The sequence below is a fragment of the Apteryx rowi genome, unplaced genomic scaffold (genome assembly GCF_003343035.1).
Source record: "Apteryx rowi isolate R43461 unplaced genomic scaffold, aptRow1 scaffold_182, whole genome shotgun sequence".
NCBI classification, from domain to species: Eukaryota; Metazoa; Chordata; class Aves; order Apterygiformes; family Apterygidae; genus Apteryx; species Apteryx rowi.
The window spans coordinates 427,955-450,065 of NW_020448108.1; the positions used below are offsets into that span (position 1 = coordinate 427,955).

At 40.6% G+C, this 22,111-nt stretch overlaps 1 protein-coding gene across 1 annotated transcript in view; it reads right to left on the reverse strand.

Annotated features, from left to right (window-relative positions):
* The window catches only part of MUSK (muscle associated receptor tyrosine kinase), a 57,174-nt gene extending 35,566 nt beyond the window's left edge, over nt 1-21,608 (reverse strand). The window contains exons 1-5 of the mRNA XM_026061555.1: nt 21,530-21,608; nt 17,132-17,258; nt 13,548-13,699; nt 11,116-11,243; nt 10,442-10,583 (exon numbers count right to left, since the gene is read on the reverse strand). Coding sequence (XP_025917340.1) covers nt 10,442-10,583; nt 11,116-11,243; nt 13,548-13,699; nt 17,132-17,258; nt 21,530-21,608 — 628 coding nt within the window. The remainder of the gene's footprint in view (nt 1-10,441; nt 10,584-11,115; nt 11,244-13,547; nt 13,700-17,131; nt 17,259-21,529) is intronic.
* Nucleotides 21,609-22,111: the final 503 nt, after the last annotated feature.

Below are 22,111 nucleotides of genomic sequence, written 5' to 3' on the forward strand. Positions count from 1 at the left end.
CATTCATTCTTTCCGAGAAATCTAAATCAAACAGTCAAGGAGGGATAATAGGCAGAGTGGCTAGAATTTCCTTCCCTTTAGTAAGATAAATGGGGATATATGTATGGGAAATGGGATATATATGTATGAAAAAAGTTGCAGCATTTGTATTTTCTGACTTTTCAAATTAATCCGTGCAAAATCCCAACAATTCTTGAAATACCAGGCCTGAAAACCCACTGCACATTACGTTCATTGATCAGCAGTTGCGGAGACAGCCACACTGAACTATGTGCAGCAATTTATCTCGTGCCAAGACCCAGAGCTGAACAAGTGAGGCACAGTCTCTGCAGCTGACACGATGGGACTGAATCCCAACTCAGAGAACAAACAAATTCTTTAGTAAGCACAATCAGCAACCTCTCTCTTGCAGCAGAGACAGACTTTGCATATGGATCACCACTGCTCACCTTACGGAAACTGTTCACGTTGTACTTTCACCACTGCTCACAATGTGCTATCTTTCCACCTCCTTCCAAAATTGCTGGGTTAATAATTAAATCTCATGATAACTGTAGGGTTAATTTTGCTTTGATCTCTGTGTTATTCTTTTCAAAACTGCAATATTTCTCTTTCTGCAAGCCTACCAAGTTATTACAAAGAGGAGCAAAATGCTGCAGGCAAAGCTGATATGAGACACTTCTACTTACCTCTATCGAATTTCTTACTTGTTTTTATTTAATCCCTGTCCAAAATGTTCTCATTGCCAGAGAACCATGTTCATTCAGACTATCAAAAGAAAAAATGATCAGATACTGTAGGAAATGCACACAACCACTATATTATTTCTCAAGGAACAGATCTATTAGGTGTTGACCCTAGAAGATCAGGCTCCAGAACAGCCATAAGCAAGTGGTGCTTCATCATTTGCCTGCCCCCCATTTGTACTGCTGCCTCACAGCGTGGATATCATGCTAATCTGGGAGGAGAATGTATTTTAAATTGCATGTGTTTTAAATTGCACCATATTTTAAATCTCAAATTTTCCAGAAAACTTCCAAGCTCTTTTGGTTCCTGACATGATTTGGGAGGTTTGGGGTTTACAGTAGTTCTAAGATACTCTGCAGCACAGGTCAGACAGCCGGAAAGCACAGCAACACCCACACATGCAGCCTGAAGCTATACAACAACCCTGTGAGATGAACAGCAGAGACAATTCCAGATCTGTGTGGAAGGAAGATGGAGGAAATCACAACATCTCCATCCTGAAGCATATCCCTTCCGATTCTAAGCTGTGGTGTCTAATATCAAAGCAAGCTTTTCTTAGCAAGGCAATAGCTTTACAAAGTAACCTTATTCTAGGGTGAGCTCCAAGATTTATGGATACTGGGATAATCTGCATCAGTGGAAGGACTCCCTGAATGTTAACTGCACTAACTGGCACAGGAGCTTCTCAGCTGTGAAAGACTTTGCATTGCATGTAGATGTCTCTGGAATCCTAAAAACAGAGCCTGCAAATATGTAAAGCTATAATAAACGGGAGTAAAATGTAAATAGATAGCTTATATCCTGTGTAACTATATAAAACCTGTTCAGTACAAGTGTTCATTTCTATATACAGAGCAAACACCAGATTCAAGGACAAGTGAGGATAATGTGTTCAGATTACTTCCCAAGGAAATGAATAAGGAAATTCTTTTCATGTCAGTACTAATCTTATATATGCGTTTGGTTTCTTTGAAGGAAAGACTCCTATAAAGCTCTCCATACTCTAATTTTTCTAGAATATGGAGACACACTGTTTAACACTTCCATTACCCATTACTGTGCGTGAGACTGGAAAAGAGGTTCTTGGTCTGCTGAATCAAAAAGCAACTCTTTTGCTAGCTGCATTTGTGTTTGGCAACCAGCTCAAAGAGGAAAAGAGCCAGGTGAGAAGCAGCACTTGGATTTTGCCTTCCCATTTCCACAACAGCCAGCAAAATTGTCCAGTCCTGCTCCATTACATACCTGGAAGACTTGTCCGAGCTGCTGCAAAGGCCTCCTGAGCACTATATGGGGAGAGGTGGTGGCTTCACCCAGTAATATTCCTAATACATTACTTGTTAAAAAGCTCGTGCTTCTAGAAGGCCTGCCCTGCAATTCTCTGGCACAGGAGGCCCCAGTGTGACCATTACTGGTAGGCAGAGTGCATCTCTCTCGACTGAAGTTGTCATACCTCATGCCTGTGTCACAGCAGAGCAAGCTTCAGGAATAAATTCAATAGTTTGTGCTTGTTTGTACATTTGCTGAAGGTTTGGGGCTGTTTTATTTCTACTGTGACTTGTCCTGTTGTCCTTTAATTAGTTATTGTCATATTTGTAGTATCTTAGAGCCTCTAGATGACTATAGTGACTGCAGTAAGTAGGATGAGATTAACAAGATATTCCTGGCTTTCAGTTATACCAGTGCCAACCTACGAAGGCCAGTCTGTTACTTTAGTGCAACTACATGCAAGCTTGGTACTATTTGCTTTCCCTGTAATGCTCCCCGCCGCCATAGCCCTTTGCAACTTGTAACAACAAACTGCAATATTCTCTATTTACTGTGATAAAACATGACCTGCATACACATACCCCAACACCATTGCAGACAGGAAAGGAATTCCTTTCCCAGAGTTTCTGCTTCTGCTCGTGACAGAAGCAAACACCTTTCCTCAGTTTCGGTATCCAGATTTCACTTGGGAACAGCCCTACACTTAAATACAAAATTGCAAGCTCCCTCTCTCAGGCTGCTTCTTGGCCATAGATTGACTTCCATCTCACCAAAAGGTCCTACCTTAGAGGATGGCACAGATGCCCATTGAGATTTCATTTGATAGTTGTTCTGTGGGCAGGGAAGGAGGAGTCAGTGTACAACATGCTCTAGGTGACCCTGCTTGAGCAGGGGAGTTGGACTACATGATCTCCAGAGGTCCCTTCCAACCTCAACTGTTCTGTGATTCTGTAAGTGTTCTGACAGGCTACTTTGGCGGTGACTTAGTGTCTCCCCTTCTTATTTTGTCTATGCAAAGAATACCATGCAATACAGAAGTGGTGACACAAAATTGTAGAAAACATGGTACATTGGGAGTCAGTTTTCATTCGATATAAGGCCCGTCTCTGGAATGCAGTCTAATCAAATTGACAGATTAGCTAGGTTTAATACACGTTTATTCTTGTTACCTCAATTATTGTGTGACTTTCATGTCTTTTGACTTATCTGTGATGCAAATTTTTCCTAAGACCACATAAAAAGACCACAAAACAGCTGAAGGAAACTAATGATTTACAGATTGTGGCCATAGTGTGTTAACTAAAAAGCCAAAGCACTGCCTTCTATTCTCTCCCAGTCTGCTATGCCCTCACTGTCTCCAATAATTGGAGAAGTGGGGAAACAACAAAAAAATGTAAAAAATCTGGACAGATCTACCCATATGCTTCTGGGATCCTTCACTCTGAATGGATGATTCTCCAAGGAAGCCTTTCCTGTTTTTAAGGGCAAGGCAGTTCTCAAAATGGCTTATAGGGGAACATTTTTGTGGCTTGTGGCAGAGTATTATTTTAGTAGCTAGTAATAAGCAATAAACTATGGGCAGGAAAAGACTTCTGTCTACCAAGGTTGGAACACAAAAACAAACAACATCTAAGTCATTGCTTCTAATCTTGTTTTGATTTGTTTGCTTTTTGTGCTGTCACAGAGTAGCAAAGGAGGAAGCAGAGTAGGAACATTTTGATGGATGGATGAATGAAACTGCCTGGACAAAGGATAAGTAGCCCTCAATCAATACCCACATTCAGCCAATTGGAAACTCCAGAAAGGATTTGATCCAAAAAAGTTATGAAAACCCTGGAGAATCGAGTTAGTTTTCTGATGAACATGCTGGATCTTCCAGCACATGTCCTGGCTGAATTATTTTTTGGGGGGGTTCCTTGCAGACTTCTGATTGATTGCTAATTTCTCAACATGCGTTTGTGCGGTGATGGCTTCAAAACTAAACATTATTGCACAGTATACACCAAAACCCTTCGATTCCACAACTCTCTGGTGCCACAGGCTGGAGATTGGGCTCAACTTCATGCAAATCACAAGATGGAGGTTCACGGAATTATTCAGTATATAACCAATAGTACAACCTTGTACTCCTTCCTTTTCCATTACAGTCCAGGTTTATGGCTTTCTCTTTTATTCAGGATGTCAAACTAAAAATGCATTACTGGGCAAACTGGAAATATTGGAGGTTTCACTAGATAAGTGTGACACCTAGAAAGATGCAGCAGGCAGGTTGTTCTCCACCTTCAGGAAAAGCAAAACTCTTTTTCAGATTTTTACACACCTATTACTAGCATGTAATGCTAGAAAGTAGTGTAGACAAACCAGATGGATTTCCTAAAACAAAGGACTTCCAGGCATCTGCTTTTTTTGGAATGAAAGGACATCTCTGGAAAGCATTCTATCTTGCATTATATTACTACATAATCCACCACAACCCTTTGTACATTTGAACACAAATAAGTCCATTGGTTTTCGGAAAATACACTTCCCATAGTTGGTGCTATAAAAATGATTTAGCCTGATAAAGAAACATCTGGTTCATATTTTTGTACCTCTTTTTAGATAGCTGTCTGTTCCAGATTGTAAAGAAACCCACAGTTAACTTTTCAATTTTGTGACTTTTTTGTTTTGAAGAATGAAGACCATATAGGACATGAGTAAAGTTCTTCATTATTGCTAAAGTGGCTCTTTCCTTCTCCCTGAGGAGAGAACATTCTCCAAGACACAATAAAAAAATCTGCCAGAACATAAGAGCCCAGGCCAGACAATCAAGCCTGTAAGTCATCTCAACATATTGTTTCACTTCTGTTTTGCAGTAGAGGCTTCTTATTTAATGGAGGAATTGTATATACTTTGAATATCCATTCTAAGTACCGCATCTGCAAATGATAGCAAGTGATTAAAGCAAAACCATCCAGTGGAATTTATTTTGCAAGCTAAAAAAAATACAAAAAAATCCTGCTGGACAGTTTCTCTGTTTGCTTGAGTGACAAATGTGCTCACATTTGGAATATCCTCGTTCCTCTTACCAGGCATGAGCTTAGCTCATGGCTTTTAGTTAATCCTTTCAATGTCATGCTTCTTATACATAATGGCTACAAAGAATATAATTATTGCACATGTGAAGCCCTGGGGAATGTAGAGGGCATACAGTTTTAGGCAGTTGGCCCCCAAGTTGAACATGATAAGCACTTGCACGGCTTTTGCTGAACTGGTCCTATCAATGGCCTGGATCGATGTCACTGCAAACACCAATGAACTCTGAAAATTCCTCCTGTTCTAGAGTGTATGTTACATAAAGAGCTGTATAATGCATGAAGGAAAGAACAAACAACTGTCTTGCTAAAACTTTCTATCATGCAAACCCTACTGATTTCAAATGCTCAGACAAGGGCCAAGGACTGCATTCTTGGCACACCCTAAAGTACATACCCTGCCCTCAATTTTCATTGACATCAGTGAGGATTTCTGTACTTGAGGGCAACTCTGATTATTACTGAAGGCAATAGTTGCTCTCCTATTAACGTCCAAAAGAGTAAACTTCAAGTAAAACTGGATGCAACCTCTTAGCCTACATCAAAAAACTTCATCTTTCACACAGTTGCATGATGTACAAATCAGTTAAGCAAGCATGTACATATATTCTCCTGCAGTCCTGAATCTTGGAATCATCTAAGAGCCTTTCAGCCCCAGATTCATTTTGGGCATCAGTACAGCTATCAACAGGAAATGTGTACAAATATTGACTAATCATTTGGCAAGATACTGCTTCACTGAGTACATAAATGCTCTTCTCTCCAAGGTTAGCAGATGTGTTCATTATCAAAACTGATAATGTAGCAATTAAACTGCTAGTTAGCAAAAGGCTTAAGAAAAAAAGAATACTGAACTGCTGGTCAGGAATGTTGTCTCCAGGAAATTAAAAAGACACTTCAAGACAAATAGCCAAGATAACTATATGTTTCTTTATCCCAATGCACATGTTACATGCTATGGACATTACTGGATGTACATGTGTAACAGGAAATCATTCTAACACGTTAATTTTAGCAAAATCAGCAAAATGATCATTGCTTATTTGTTTGGCTTAATCAGTAAAATAAAGTGATCATGGCTCTTTAATCTACCTATTGAAGTGCTGATTAAATTGGAAGATCTATGAAATGTTGCATTTCTTGGTTGTAGTCCTTACATTGCGCTGAACGTGGTAGCATAACAGCCTATTTTAGCAATCCTTCCATAGCTAATAGAATATCCGCCCACACAGAGATGAATTGAAAACTCACCATACTCCTGAAGAAACAGGTGGTTAGGGGGCTCTACCGGGGATCAGCAGGAATCAGAAGAGAGCACATGGGCAGAGCTGTGTGCAGAAGACTTGTTTCTGCTTGTCCTACTCCTTCCTCATGCTAGTACTTTTACTAGTCCTTTCTTCCATAAGTTGCATGGTCTATAACTAATTTGACAAAGGGGACAAAAGGGGAAGAACTGACCCTACACACCCACACAGCTCCTGTATTATCTGTTGAGCCCAGAGATGAAGCCAGCCTAACAGCACAAAGTGTTTAGCCACAGCCCAAAGCTTAGCACTGCTGGAAACCCTAGCTCTGGCGAAGGACCACCTCATACCATTCCCAGCATGCGTCAACAAGAGCAGGCCCCACTGCGTGGAGGCTTCTTCTGAGAGCTAAACCAGAGGTGTTGCTGCAAGCCACTCCCCTCAAAGGATCATTTTACTGCTACAGGACACACTACGACAGTAAAGATAGTATGCAACCTTCCTTTGGCACAACGGCCACTCACCTAACATGGTCACTTACAAAGCGCTCTTGGCACAGGCTTGCTGCTTGTGTCCTCCTCCAGCCCCCACCACCCGCTCCACAGTGTCAGGTCAGTCTGGGCACCTTCTGCTGTGCTCAGTGCTGCAGGATGCCAAAATACCTCCCTCCTCCCTTTAACAGTGTCCAGGCTGCTAAGGAGGCTTTTGATGTGTATAGTAGTGTTCATGGGCTCAGCACAGTGCCCAGAGAAAATCCTGGCTCTTTCTATGGACCCAGCAGTCAGGTCTGCTGCAAACATGTTTCTGCCCCTAATGAACTGGGTCTTTTAGGGAGAGAATCCATCTCACCATCATTTGTCAAATTTTGTATGGATTTGCCCTGAATTTGTTGTGAATGGGAAAAATCACAGTCCAGGAGGAAATTTCAACCCTTTCAGTTAAAATTCTGACCCAGTTCTGGATATTAAAGTTCATTAATTGATTAAAGTCCATTAATTCATCACCTGGACTTTGGGGCCTATATGATTCACCCCAGGAAAGAGGTAGGCTGCTCTGGCTAGGGATGGTTTTATGCAGGGTGTGCTGTATGAGGCAAGGCCCAGAGAATGCTAGCTCCTTTGGATCCTTATCTCTTTCTAATTCACTGAGGAAAATCTGAAAGAATTGAAAAATTATTTCCCGCTAAGAAAGCCCTCCATTACTTTCTGTTTCTTGATAAGAACTGCGCCAGAATCTTCATTTAAAATTGTTGCTCAAATTATTCTGATTTTGCTGCAAAAATAAGTGAATGAGCAGAGTTCAGTATTATAAATGTTAAGGAAAGTAAATGGGGAACAGAGAAAAACATATTTGGGGGAAGAAAAAAAAAAGTAGGATTTTGCAATCTATTTTGTCCTGGACTGTTAAAACCAGACCAGAATGAAGACTGTAAGGCACCTCAGTGATGTAAATGCTCAGGCCAAGCTATCATCAGTTGTTTGAGTTAGTGGATCCAGCACAGAGACTTGTTAGAGACTTGCTGTTGTTTCTGCGCTCAACTTCAGCAAGTCATATAAATATGTGCCTGACCTTTCATTCATTAAAGAGTCTTACTACATTCAGAGGCAGAGGGTTAATCTTTAACGCAGCTGGATACCTCCATACTGTGAACCATGTCTGAAACTAACTGCAGCACTAATGTAGAACCCATTAAAATGAATGCTTATGACAGAAAATTAGAAACCTCTTTCAGAAATCAGGACACGCCTGATCTAGATTTAGCTAGGCATAAATATTTGCATTGCGCTTTGAATAGGCATTTGCTTTGGAATTAAATATTCATAGTTAACCAGCCATGCTCAGTCATTTTATTTTAATATTAAGCCACACTATGCAGGGCAGTAACTCCAGTGAGTGGTAGCACCAAGATTTAAGGAAAAATATTGTAATGTCGTTACACAGAAGCAACAAACAGCATATTTTCATTAGTTATGTGAATACAGGACTCCAGTGAATGCTCAGGCAAGGCTGATTGAAGTGTCATTTTCTTGCATCAAGTCATTTTAGATTATTATTTACTTGGAGGTATTTTAAAACAATGATACTAAGGGGATAGGAGGGGAATACTAAAAATAATGATAACCTGGGTGAACCAGTCTATCCAAGAGGTGTGTGAAGGGGGTGCATGTGTGTGTGCATGCATGTATGAACACGTATATGCATGTGGGTGTATGTTGAATGCTCAGGAGAGTTAATCTAAAGTACTGGGAGGAGAAGTGGTCTGTATGCACTGCAAGTGGTAGTCAGGATTCTTACCTTCGGATTTTGGAAGCCAAAAGGTAAAACAAACATGCATGAGTCTAGTTTGGGTGGCAGCCTGAAATGAGGTATACTATATGGGTGCCCTACCAGAAAAACCAAGGCAAGCCTGAGAACAGCATTGCTTTGTTCACACAACACGTGAATGGAACATGAAGGGAGAGTCTGTGTGTGAGCACTGAGCTCCCATTGATTAATTAAGAGCTAATTTTTCTTGTTTTAAAAAGAGCACACACAGGCTCTCCTTTGCAAGTAGGGTATTTGTGGATTAATTTGCCGTTCCTTGAATTAACAGTCACTGCATAATTTTGGACACAAGGACAAAACAAGATATTAATCTAAGCAACCCTGATTTTGGTGCCATTCCAACCCATTTTTAGATACTCTGAATCTAAAAGTGTCTGGTAGATCCGGAGCAATAAAATTCCAGTGCCTAAGGCCCCTTTGCAGTGATGGGGAATTTGTATGCATAGCATTGAGAATATGCCTCAGTTAATTCTTGATCAGCCTTTGGCCACTGTCTCAACAATGGGGCCAAACCAAAACCCAGGACCTAGACTGTTCAGAGCCAGATCCAAATATCTTCAGTTTGGCTCCTCACTTTGAGCTTAAGAGAAATGCAGCTCTGAATCTACATTAGGAATAGCTGCCTTCCTGTTCTAAAGCTATTTAACAAATGTCTAACATACTTGAAGTCTGTACATGTAAATATTTTTTAAAAATGAAAAATGAATGCATTTTTTTAGGCAAACAACAAACCTACAGTAATTTGCAGTTGGATCTAATACACCTGATCCTGCTCCCAGAATAAAGTCAATGGTCCTCTTAGAAATGGGATTGTACCCTAAATAACCTCTGATATTCTCAGACCAAATGTAACCTGCACTAGTCTTCTGAAGCTTACTCGGCAAATGGAGATCCTTTCCCACTTTTTATAGCACAGATGATTCTATTCTGAATAAGCAATAAAAATGATTCCTTCTGCTCTGCAAAACCTCGCTTAACCCAACTTCTCTTACAGGATCCAGGAACACTGAGTGCTTTAATGCCTACACTCAAGTTCCCCTGCAGCCCACTGGTCTCAGCGTTCTGAAATTGGTGGTGATTTATAACAGAGAGCAAATACTTTGTGTAAATAAAAGAAGGACAGTGAGCAAGTAAAGATCAGAGACAAAAATCAACCCAGTGTTCAGTTTAGCAGGCAGAAAATGCGTAAGTCCTCGAGGAGAAAAGCTCTGTTTAGCTGAAGAATCAACTAATTCAGATGAAAAATCAGAAGGAAGGGGGAGAGACATACACATACTGTAATGTGCTGCACCATTTGGAGCTGCAGCTGTCTCTGATCAGGCTCTTTGCAGCATACTTCTCTCCGAAAAGTTTCCAGAGCCACCAGCTTTGTACTTGTCGATCTCCACAAGCCATACTCTATAACCCAGGGGTATGGTGGGACTTTGCGAACAAGAAACAAGCTAGCCTCTTGGAAATCATCAATCAGAAGAAAAAGCCAATGGACTAAGTACATATTTGGGAGCCCTTATTCAGACAAATTTCATACTAGAGCCAAAGCAGCTGCGGGATATGACCATCCACAGATAGTCCCTTTTGCCATCAACCAGCAAAGGGAATGAGTGTGAACCAACTTTTGTTTCTCGCTCGGCTTTTCTTTCCATTTTCTTCCCCTGCCTTGTGGGTTACCTCTGAGATATTTTTGTCAACATCAAAATGATATTTCAGGTTAATTTAAGTTAACCAGGAAGTATCTGCCTGTGAGGTAGGTATGTAGAGCCAGAGCCAGGTTCAAGGGTTACTCACCTTCCACTACCACTGTAACAGGTTTTGAATAGGCTGTGCCCAGGCTGTTCTTGGCTACGCATCGATACTGCCCAGCATCTTCTCTCTGAACATTGTGGATCCTTAAATTCCCTGAATCAAGAACAGCAATGCGAGCATTTTCCTGCCAAAGAAGGGAGAGATGGAGTTAACAGACAGGAAAGAAAGAACATCCTCTACAGACTACACATAAGCAGTACCAAATTTTCATTTAAAATGATTGGGCTTACATGCATAAAAATGATCTGTGTTGCCCTGTGATGGAAGAACCTGGGGCCAGCTCTTCCTGGTCAGCTTTGTTACAACACACTCACTCATGCTTATTTTTGCAAATCAGTGAATTATATCTTCAAAAAGGTCATGAATCTTAGCAAAGCAGCTGAAAATATCTTATTTAGGAGAATACTCGCAAATGCGTTTTGCAGCATTTGGCCACACCTAGTAGTAAAAAACAAATGAGGTACGGGAACACAGAAATGTTTGATTTTTAGGTAGAATTACTGTGAATGCTGACATTTAGTAGATAAGATCTAGATTTCCTGAAATGCTTTCTTTCTAGAGAGGAGAATTTACAAATAGTATGAATGATGCTTATATTTTATCACAATACCTTTAGCAAACAAGCTAGCAATACTTTAATTTTATTTTCTACTCACCTTTACAACTGTTTCTCCCTTGATCCATGAAACAGAAGGTTTTGGATTCCCCATTGTAGTGCATGGAAGAACAGCCTTTAACCCTTCTATTATTTCCACATTTATAGGAGGGCGGGTTATTTTAGGTTCTAAAATTTAAAAAGGCAAAAATTAAATTTGAACTGGAGGTAAGAAATATTAGAACAGGACAAGTTCTGAAATGTCCTTGTCAACAAAATCTCTTCCTGTTTTTTCTGTACACTTCTGTAGCTGAAAGATAGAGGGGTCTTGGTAGGTCATTGGAAATGCCTTGGAAAGAAAAAACTTTCTCAAGTGAAGCTTTCAGAGTTTCAGTTTACAGATACAAAAACAAGTATGTTGCATAGGTTATTTGTTTTCAGGAGTGCAGTTTGACAGTAATTTGAATTAGGACCTGGGCTAAAATCCAGATCCAGATAAGAGTATTTCCAATAAATAAGAATGTTTACATTCCCAATTTTGGCATTCTTCATTACGTAAACAGTGTCTTGTGTAAAAGCTCAGGTCTGGAGTGAATTGATTTTGAAACAGTTTTAATTCAGGCTTGTCTCTAGCTCAGCAAGAAGGACATGTAAATTCAATGGACATCACTAAGAGAAGGATTTATGACCAAGGCCAGTAAAAAGGAGAAAGGTCCTTAAAGAAAAAACAATTAAACTCACTTGAAATTAATTTGGGGCAAATTTAAATTCATTTTATCTGAAGAGAAATGTGGTCTAGCTTACTCAAACTTAGCAAACCTGGAGGATCATGCTCATTAGCACAAACAAACCCCTTCCTACACACAGATGCTGTAATAGGTATACATCTAGACTCATCGTTTAAGTGCTCGTGTAAATAACTGCAGTCACATGAATTCAGCTTCACTGAGCTAGCCACGTATCTAAACATTTGTGAGAACCAGGCCCCTGTTTTTAAAGTGGGATGACCACATTTATATCATGATGTTCCAGACCTTTCAAGACTGCTATTAAGAAAAGCTGAATAGCATATGCTTGGTTTCATCGTGCTCAGGCATAAATCTGATTAATGAAATATTGTGTTTAAACAGCAAGCATAGGGGATTTTCATAGTATTGCTATGAAGGGATAATCTATCAAACTGTGATGCTTACAAAGTTTCGTACAAAGAGGATTCTTCAAAAGATTTTTTTTTATCCTTGCTATGCAAACAGTCCCTGTGATTCTAGCACAAGTGTTTGTTATTCAAAATGATTAATCATGGGCAAATCAGACCATATTTAGTTAAGATATTGCCTAATATGTCATGATGGAATAGCTTAGGCATACTACTTTAAATTTATATGACCACTACATAATTAATCCGTGGAACTCCACTCCAGAGGACATCCAGGCTCAAGAACAGCAAAGGAACTAAAAATAGAAGTTAAACAAAGCTTCAGCTGGACAGTAACAGACCTGAAGCAAACAGCTGAGTAAATTTGTGAAGGATTAAATTCTTACATGACAAAAATATGGCATCGACACTAATACAGAAGGCAGTCCTTATATAGACGCTATGCACATGTAAGCTTTGGACCCTTTGTCCAGCCCATAGCTGTCTTAAGGTCCCTGAGGTCTTACATAAAACACAGGTCTTTCCTGAAGACAGCACTGCAAGCCAGACCCCTAGAGGACGTGGGCTCCCGTTGTCCTTGTAGGTGCTCCAGTGTTTGCTAAAGCCCTTCTTATTACATTGTTACCTGGTGTCAGGAAGAGATTCCTTCCTGACTGGCTTCTTCTCAGGCATATAAAACTGAACTCCTTATTATGAAGGTTTTGCACAAGCCCTGGAAGTGTCCTGCACTGGTTACTTACAAAAACAAGCGTTTTCCTTTCTGCATGGTCTGGGCCACGTGGTGGGCAGTGTTCCACCTCTGGGGGAGGCCACAGCACCAGGACTGCAAAGGAGCCACAAGGCTGCACCTGTCTAGCATATCGTAGTGCCTCTCATCTGAGCACCGAGCTCTTGCAGGTTCACGTGGCCTGGACACTACACGGCACCTCGCCTGTCTCTGCCTGTCAGACAAAGCCCCTCTGCAGCCAGGCTGCCCCGACATGGGGCACCCTGAGAGAGGGCAGAGGCAGTGGTGCTGCAGGGAGAGGCCAGCAGTGCCGATCGCAGGGCAAGGAAGCAGGGGCTCAGCACACTCGGAAGCAAGTCTTATGCCTAATGCATGAGCCTGGACAGATCTGCAATGATCCTGGCACGTATGCAACCAACCGACCAGACACAGGAACCAAATGCATAACCCAGTGTGCTCAAACAGATGTGCAAAAATAGAGAAAGACAGAAGCTGGGTTGTGGTTGTTTTGTTGTTTTTTTTCCCAGTGGACCGGGAACAGTTAGGCAATTCTGGGGAGAAGGCCACTTTTGGCCCTCATGCAGCTGAGCTTATTTGTTTTCGCACTTACTCATTTTCACTTGCAGAGCCCCACAGCTCTGTGCAGCCACTCCAACCCCATTGTCCGCTGTGCAGCAATACACCCCATCATCGCTGTCCTCCACGCTCAGAATGGTCAGGAGCTGCCCATTCCTCTGTATGCTGTACCTGGTGTCGAACAGCCTGCAAGGCACAGCACAGCACTTGTGAGGAGACAGAGGGAAGGCAGGGAACAAAGAGAGGGAATTGCATGTGTATTTGCAAACTGCCGATGGCACTACAAAAGGCAATTTGATAATTTTTAATTTTAACCTGTAAAGATAGGGAAAGGCACTGAAAATGCCAAGGTGAGCTTTATGATTTGTTCTGGTTCTTACCAAACCACACAATTCCTAACTCCCACTGGTGTGGCAGCACTTCTGCCCCCAATCCGGTATTGACAGAACATGTCTCACAGTAGTATCTTGGGTTCCTGTCTCCAAGAGACAGGCATGAGCACAAGTGATCTTAATCCAGCTGGTTCCTATTTTAGGTATAATCATTCAGTGCAATGGAAGGACTGTCTACATAGGAATGGGAACTGGCTGAAACATTTTAAAGAAACCTTCTTTAGGTAAAAAAATGTTTTTTTCCCTAAATGGATAATTTTCTGGAAATATTTTTTCTTGTTATGAAAAAAGACAGCAACCAAAAGCCAAACATTCTTCTGTCTGCATCTAGAAGTGTTTTTGTTTATTTGTTTGGAACTATAGAAGTGTTGTTTTTATGAAAAAAAATAAAATCGTGCTGAAGAAAACAAGTCATCTAAAGTTTGGAAGATACAAGTGTAGCTATAACTTAATGATAGCAGTAATTAACTCTGGAAAAATATGGTGAAACCTCCTATCAGTTTAGTGGAACAAGATTTGCATAACATTTCATAAATTCCTTAGCATTTGACCTTCACACCTTTTTTGATACCTTCTGGAAGCATGTTCATGCAATTGGCCTTTGATTCTGACAAACATTAGTGAAATAGACCCAATAAGAGGATTGCCTCCCAAGTTGTCACAAATATCCAAAGCCTAAGTATGCGCTTTTTTGTCTTCTATTGTTAAAAATTGTACTGAGTAATCTAAATATGCCCTTTAAGGTGTTATAGGCTCAAATTTCCTTACAAAAGCACCTCATCCGGTCTTAAGTGTTATAGGATTGTATTTCCCTCCCCATTTTTACCCTAGGAAGAGTATAACAAACTTTCACCTGTTTTGTAAAATGTGCAGGTTCTCTTTCTTTTTCTTTTTACAGAGGAAAGTTTATCCAGGATAGCCTATGTCATGACTGGGAGGTCCAATCTCCCAGACAGGTAAGAGAAATCCCTGGACTATTGGGCAGATTATCTTGCCTGTAGTGATCTACACACAGCACAAAATAGCCAAACAGCTTTATTATAGAGGCTTGTAACCTCTCACTGGTTTATCTAGTTTCCAAATAAAAATGACGGAGCAAGTGATTTCCCTATAGTAAACTGTTATATGCCATTAACCATGGCATATTTGTCACAAATTTCAAGACCGAAAGGAACACGGAAAGGTGCTTCCAGAAGAATAATACCGACCATAGCCTGTATCCTGACACTACTTTCACTGAAGCTGAATGTTTACACATTGTTTTGTTTCGAAGGTTAGCCATTCATTTAGAGTGTCTGAACCTTGGCAAGAGAAGAAAATTTCATAAATAAAATAACTGTTATTTATTGCTTGCAATAACTAGTCTCTTTGAAGTTTTCTACACACACACTCACACACATACACGCACACATAAATATATTTATACTCTTTTTAGAAAAAAGTCCACTGTTTTGATCCTTTTCCATTGAGCAAATACTTTCACCCATGCTCTTGGAAAGTAATTGAAATAGTTTCAGCTTATCTATTTCCCTGCCTTTGGTCCAAATTTTTGTATCCAGCAGCATTGACCGTTAATGTCAACACAGCTTTGGGAAAGCAATTTAGCTGCTGCTACTATTGCTGCTTCAGAAGCCCCAGGAAAGGAATAAAGTAGCCAAGTTCTCTGGCCTCATCAGAAGAGCTTTTTGGATTAGTATTTTCTCTTTTGGTTGATGCTGTGAAAAGGGCACTGTGTCTAAAAGAGAATGGGATGCCTTTTAGAAAACTGTGATGGGCTTTTTGAAATGGAGATTGGAACCAAAAAGGGTCTGTTTTCCACATGATTTTAGAGCAGGAGAGTGGATCTTTAAAGTCTGTGGGAAAAGAAAAGCATGCAACCCCTGTGGTCCTACGTGAACGGCTTGCTCAGCCAGCTTTTACCTTCAGGCTTGGTGTCACTTATGGGGAAGGAATTAGGAGAAAGGTGACCTGATTTGGAAAATTAGACCTCCATGTCATATGAAGCCCTGTCAGAGAATTAAGATCGAGGTTTTGCCGGTCTTCTGTTGCAGGCAACGAAATAAGATTTCTGAAGGCAAGCATGCATATGTGTAGACAACTGTTTTTTTCTTATTCTAAAATGGCCTTCCTAGCAACAAGATCTCTTTCTACTGCCAACTTATTTAGAGTCTGCAGAGCCCACAGTTCACAGGCAGTTTGGATGCCCAACCCTAGCAGTAAGAATCATGCTTCAGGAAACCATCTGCACCTGCCTAACACAGAAATTTTGCACTGAGAACCGGCCTTAATTGTACTGCACAAAGATTATTCTGTAAATTTCCATTACGGAGAGAATCACAAACAGAGATCAAGAAGGAGTAAAGCCATTTGGCAGATGCAAAGTGATTTCTAAGTTAAGAGTTTGGGTCTGGTTTACTTTACATCGACAGAGCTGCAGCAATAGTAGCAACTTCCAGAACACACTTCCAAGGTGTCCCTCTTCAGAGGCACTTTGGTACATGGTGACTGACGTTTCACAGTTCATAACACAAAAAAGCCAGTTTCCCTCTGTTAGATCCAGAAGCGAACAATAATGTTTTTGCTCCCTTTCCATGTAAAGTTTCCAAGTGCATTGCAAACACTCAGGCAGCAAGTCTGGCAATGCCTCCTTTAATTATTATATAACATTATCCTGCTTTGTAAATGAGTAAACTGAGGAACAAAGCGAACTGCACCACTTGAGGCCAGAAAGCAAATTCCTTGCATAGCTCACAACAGAAACTGACTCTCTCCAAGCTCAAGTGTGTAAAGTTGTGAAGGACAGCTACTTCTAACATAACCAAAACTGAGACTCAGAGAAAATTCAAGGCCACATACTACTGTTGCCTCCACATGTATATTCAAAACAAGCCCATGTTGCCAAGAAAATGGCTTTCCACATTCATTTAAGAAAGCACATAGCAGAGCCAGAGGTTAGACTCCCCACTCTGCGTATTAGCAATAGCTTTCTGTTTTTGTTACCACCAACCACATGTCTGTACAGTCCCCAGGGTGCTCTTATCACTCCTTAAGGAATACAGATTCCCTAAAAATTACAGCCACTCATTGTCCCTCCAGCCCTAGACCAGTTCTGATTTTTCCAGTTACTGCCTCTACCATGAAGAAAAATAAAGATTTTTTGGAAGCAGAGCCTGCCAGCCTCCTCACACTGGCTGCCTGCATGCCACCAGGCAGGGTTGCTCCTTACCTGATGGGAATGCTGTTGCGTGTCCACGTAATCTCTGGCTCAGGGTACGACTCCACGACACACACAAACTTGGCAACGTCCTCCACCAGTGCGTCCACTGTTTCCAGAGGAGTGCTGATAAAGGGAGCTGCACAGAGGAGAAGAAAATGAGGAAAACCTCCTGCTGCCGTCCGGACAAAGGATGCTGATGGTGCCAGGCTCCTGGCATGGGCAGGCCAAATGCGGACACAGACACATCCCTGCAGGGTCACTCCACAGCCTTTTCCACAGCGTGGATGCAGTTTATGCATCTTCCATGCATTCACTTTAACTGAGGTCACTCAGCGTTTGCTTGCTTCAGCCCGCTGTTGTTTACTCTACATTTTGCATTTTCCCTGGTGCTCTCTGAAGAGTACAAAATAGAGTGACCCAAGTGCAGAGTGGTTAAAACCATCCCAGCGTTTCGCTTGTTTTTAGCCCTCCTCTCACACCAGATGAACTGCACTGGGTGCTGTATTGTGAGGGCTCTCCATGTGCTATGGCCGCTAGGCATGAGCTGGTATTGCAAGAAATGGTACACAAAAGTGAAGGGGCGCTCCCCTGATCCCTGGAGCGGGCAGAGTGCCTTGTTATTAGCACACAAGGTATGAGATTTGGGCTTCTTCTTCACAATTTTTTTGGGGGGGAACTAAAATATAACACTATTTTTTTCAAAGGGAGGCTTGTAAAGGCCCTTCATGTGTCCCGTATTCATAGCCTAATTAGTGCACATGCTCTCTTTTCCTCATCTTCTCTAACCAAATAACACCATAGTTAAAAGTCTAGTAACTGCACCTTATGCTTATTATCACAGACCTATCATCACACATTATTTGAATTTATCTTTAGAAACACATTTTCCATCACAGTGGTAAAGTACTGAAGCATGGATGGAAGGGATCAAAGGGTACTCCTAGTGAATCACTTTCCATGCACATGGTATGCATTGCAGCCATTGCAGCCAAAGACACATGAATGACTTTTAATATATAGCTGTGAGGGACATACATACAATATTTGCTGGACTGGATTTCATTGACAGCTGTGCCTAGATGAACTAGTTTCATACCATGTTCCTTAAACACCACCTTGAAAATGTGCAATGGATGTAAGAATCTTCCTGCTCCTTCACAATACAAAAAAAAAAAAAACGGCCTACCCATCATAAATTATCACAGGATATGTTTTGATTACTGTAGCATTATCTGGCACGTTGTGTGTCTTCACAGAAAAAGCCTGCCTGCATAATATGTGCCGACTCGCCTTTGTGCAATTAGATTTAAATATCTGCAAAAAGTAAACAGCACCAATTTTACCCTTCACTCCTAAAAATTGGCAAAAACAAGATACTCCAAAATAAATTACTGAGGTTAGTTATAAGGCATTTATCTTAATTCTTTTTTAATTTACATGGGAGTAAAAACTAGAACCTCTTTGGAGTGCAGCTGCAATGAAGCTAGGGAAATTAAAAATGGACTTACTCTGTTAACTTCAACTATCAAGTTTATGTAAAAGGTCCAATGCCTTTGAAATGTCATTCAAATAAATCTATGTCAATAACAATTCTGTATTATATGAGTTCAGATTGCATAGTTAATAATTACTATACTTATATGAAAAGAGGATCCTAAAACTACAACTAAGATAGGACTAAGAATTTTACACAAACATTAATTAAAACATGTGTGTGTCAGGATTGTTGTTTGAGATCACTGCTTTAAATTATATCAGGCTTTGATTTATTACTAGATAGAAGGTACTGTCTGTGCATATTGCACCTGGGCTGAATCCCACTTCAGTCAAACTGAATGAAAGTTTTTGATAAAGCCTAAATTTCCCTGGTGAAAACTGTCTTTGGAGGATAACCTCCATTAATGGCTCTGCTGTCTTCTTCAAAGGGGCTGTTATTATTTCATGACAGATTTTATGAGGTTTTGATGGAAGTAAGTCTGATTGAAATAGCATTTTATGGTCTAATTTTATATATGATGTTTTTATTGCTGTGTCAATATTCCTTGATCTCCCTTGAAGGGTGCTCTTTTTACCCTGAGAAATGTAGATTCATACAGTAACCCAAACTGAAAGCAACCAGTTTTATAACTGCGTTGTCACAATAGGAATGGCTACTCTGACAAAGAATAAAGTTAGATTTGTACTAAGAGCCAGGATGCCAGGCGCATAATGACAGCATTTTATTATTTGGGCAAACAAGGAGTGTCAGGTTTATATAGTAAATATATTCATTTGGAACAGTTAAGGAGTTTCCTGGTATCTTTTTAGTTCAACATGACACAATTATCTTTAGCAATATTGTCCACTGGAGGTCTGATCTAGCATCCCCTGAAATCAATCACACAACTCTTCAGACAGAATCAAGCCTATCCTCACAGAAAGCCTGGGAGCCTTGAAGAATAATCACGTTAGCAACAGTAAGGCATCCTGTAATTATTCTCCTACAGCCTTATCTTTTCCCATACTCTAGCTAAATGTTGGGAGAGCAGAGAAGGTCAAGAAAATATTCCTTTTGCTACGGTGAGAGGGAAAAAGGACACAAACCCAGAATACGTGCTATATCGATGCGACACAGTAAGTGGTGCGGTATACCGCCATTTTGTTATAATACAGCGAGGGAGCCCCAAAATGGCCACGATGGTGCTTCTTTATAACGAGCCATCAAAAATGCTCAGCTATTGGTATCAGCCACTGTTCTCCCAGGAAAGAAATCAAAACTTATGGTGCCTATATTGCCAAATTTAAACATGGGAAAATAAAATCAAAATGAAACACTGATATATTTACCTTTTTGTTTAAAGACGGCCCAAGATCTTTGTGCAACAATCATCAGGCTGACAACTGTAGGTTGCACTGTGGCTTTAAATTATATTGAAAATCAAATAACTTACACATCTGTAAAGCCACTCAGGTGCCATTTGCCTGAATGTCTGCTGTAATTTCTGGATATAGCAAAATCACCCCCAGCCAGTTACAGGGCCAAATTGTTCCTCGTCTTTTGGGAGAAAATCAAACCCTATTCTGCTTTCAGCCCACCAGAAAGTACCCGATTATTTTGGTTTTGATTTTTGATTTGTAATTTTAAAATGGGAGAAGCCAAGAGAACAAAACAAAACAAAAAATAGAGCTGATCTGCACTGCAGTGTTACAGATGCTTTGAAATATTGCAACTCCTCTAGTCAAAAACTGCTCGCAAATGTGTTTCCAGCTAACACTGCAGAACCTCTGTAGGATATCTCTTCGTTGTATTTGCATATTCAGCTTCTCTCAAGAAACATGGCAATCCAGCCACACATGATGTTTCAATTGCTGGAGAAATATTCAACACCACTGTTTCAAGGAAGGGTTTGTATCTCTTCATTGTACAGTGCCACCAGGAAAAAATCACTCCCATTCCTCTTTGTTTTTCTTGTCCTTCCAATCCTGTTTTACCAGAGCTTTTAAAAAGAGCATGGTTCACCAGCTTACTTTACTGCCTTTGCAAAAAATCAACATTTGGTTTCAAAAGCTTTTTATAAAGAAGAGATCTTTGTTTTCAGCTCTGAGGGCAGCCTGACTTCCAATTGTAATACAGCAAGGGAATAGCAGGGATGTTGACCTAACAGGTGACTACTGGTCTTCTTGAGATTTTTTTGTTTTTTCCTGATGCTGTACATTTTCTGGCATCCTGATAATCGCTATGTGATGGAACCGTTTGTCCACAGGGTTACATATGGCAAATCCAGAAGAACCCTGCTGCACTTCGTACCTCAAAGACTTTTCTGAACAGACTTTCTTTCAGTTCTTGTATTAGCTGGAAATGGTGTACATCTGTTTGTGTGTGTGCGTGTGTGCACGCGCGTGTGCCTACCAGAGAGGAAGTAGGTATAATAATTATATGTTCTATGCAATAGATATGAAGAACATTTGTATCGATAAACTTACTCACTATAAAGGCATTAAAGCTATTTACTTCATCTTTAAGCTTTATACATTTGTAAGCATACATAAGCATGCAGAATATCATAAATCTTTGGATTCCACAACACTGTGCTTTCAGTAGCTTAAACCTGTAAGATTCCTTTGATGAGAAACATGTCCATCCCACACAGACTGGACCTAAGGTCTTCCCTGTCCTTTAGAATGGGACTAAAAGCTATTCCTGGGCAAACAAGCTTCATTCTATGACACAAACATGAGACTATTTTCATTGATAACCTTCTAAAAACAGCAGTGACCACTAGACAGATGAAGCTGAAAGCACATTTTTGCAGCTTTCAGGAATGATACAACAGTGCCCACCCCACAGTTATCAGAGATGCCTTTCCCTTGTAAAATCTCCTTAGCAAGTGGCAAAAGCAGAGAAAGATGAAAACTCTTTAAACAAACCTTTTGGAAGCTTCTCGGCCAAGCTGAAGGCTGCCAGGGTGAAGATGTGTACAAGGGGAATGTTCAGGAGGTCTTTCATGTTTGATCCAGAAAAATAGACGGCTCCTTCAGGCAACGCGTACGGAGCTCACTGCCTGTTTCATTTTAGACCATGGTGTGTTAACAAAAAGTTCCTGCGCTAAAGACTGAGCGGGGTCTATGGGATCTAAGTATAATCAGGAATTCTCAGACTTGGCTGTGGTGATGGACGTGACCAGCTGGTGTGTATCCACTTAGGTCAGTGTGAAAACGTGGGGCTCATGAAACAAGAGAAAGCAAATCCCTTTAGAATTCCTTTTAAGCAAACAGTGAGGAATACAATGGCCAAATGCTTTTCCAAAACAATACCCTAACCCAATATAGTAAAATCAGCAGGCCATAATTTCAGCACAATGTAAGTACAGCAGTGGAAAAAATTCTTGCCACTGGATTTTCCTTCAGCTTAGTCCTTCTCTCTTTCATTTTTCTCCTCTCTCTCAGACTCCCTCTGTCTTATTATAACCTTTCATGATTGGCTGCAATAAACCACCTGTTCCCCTGCTG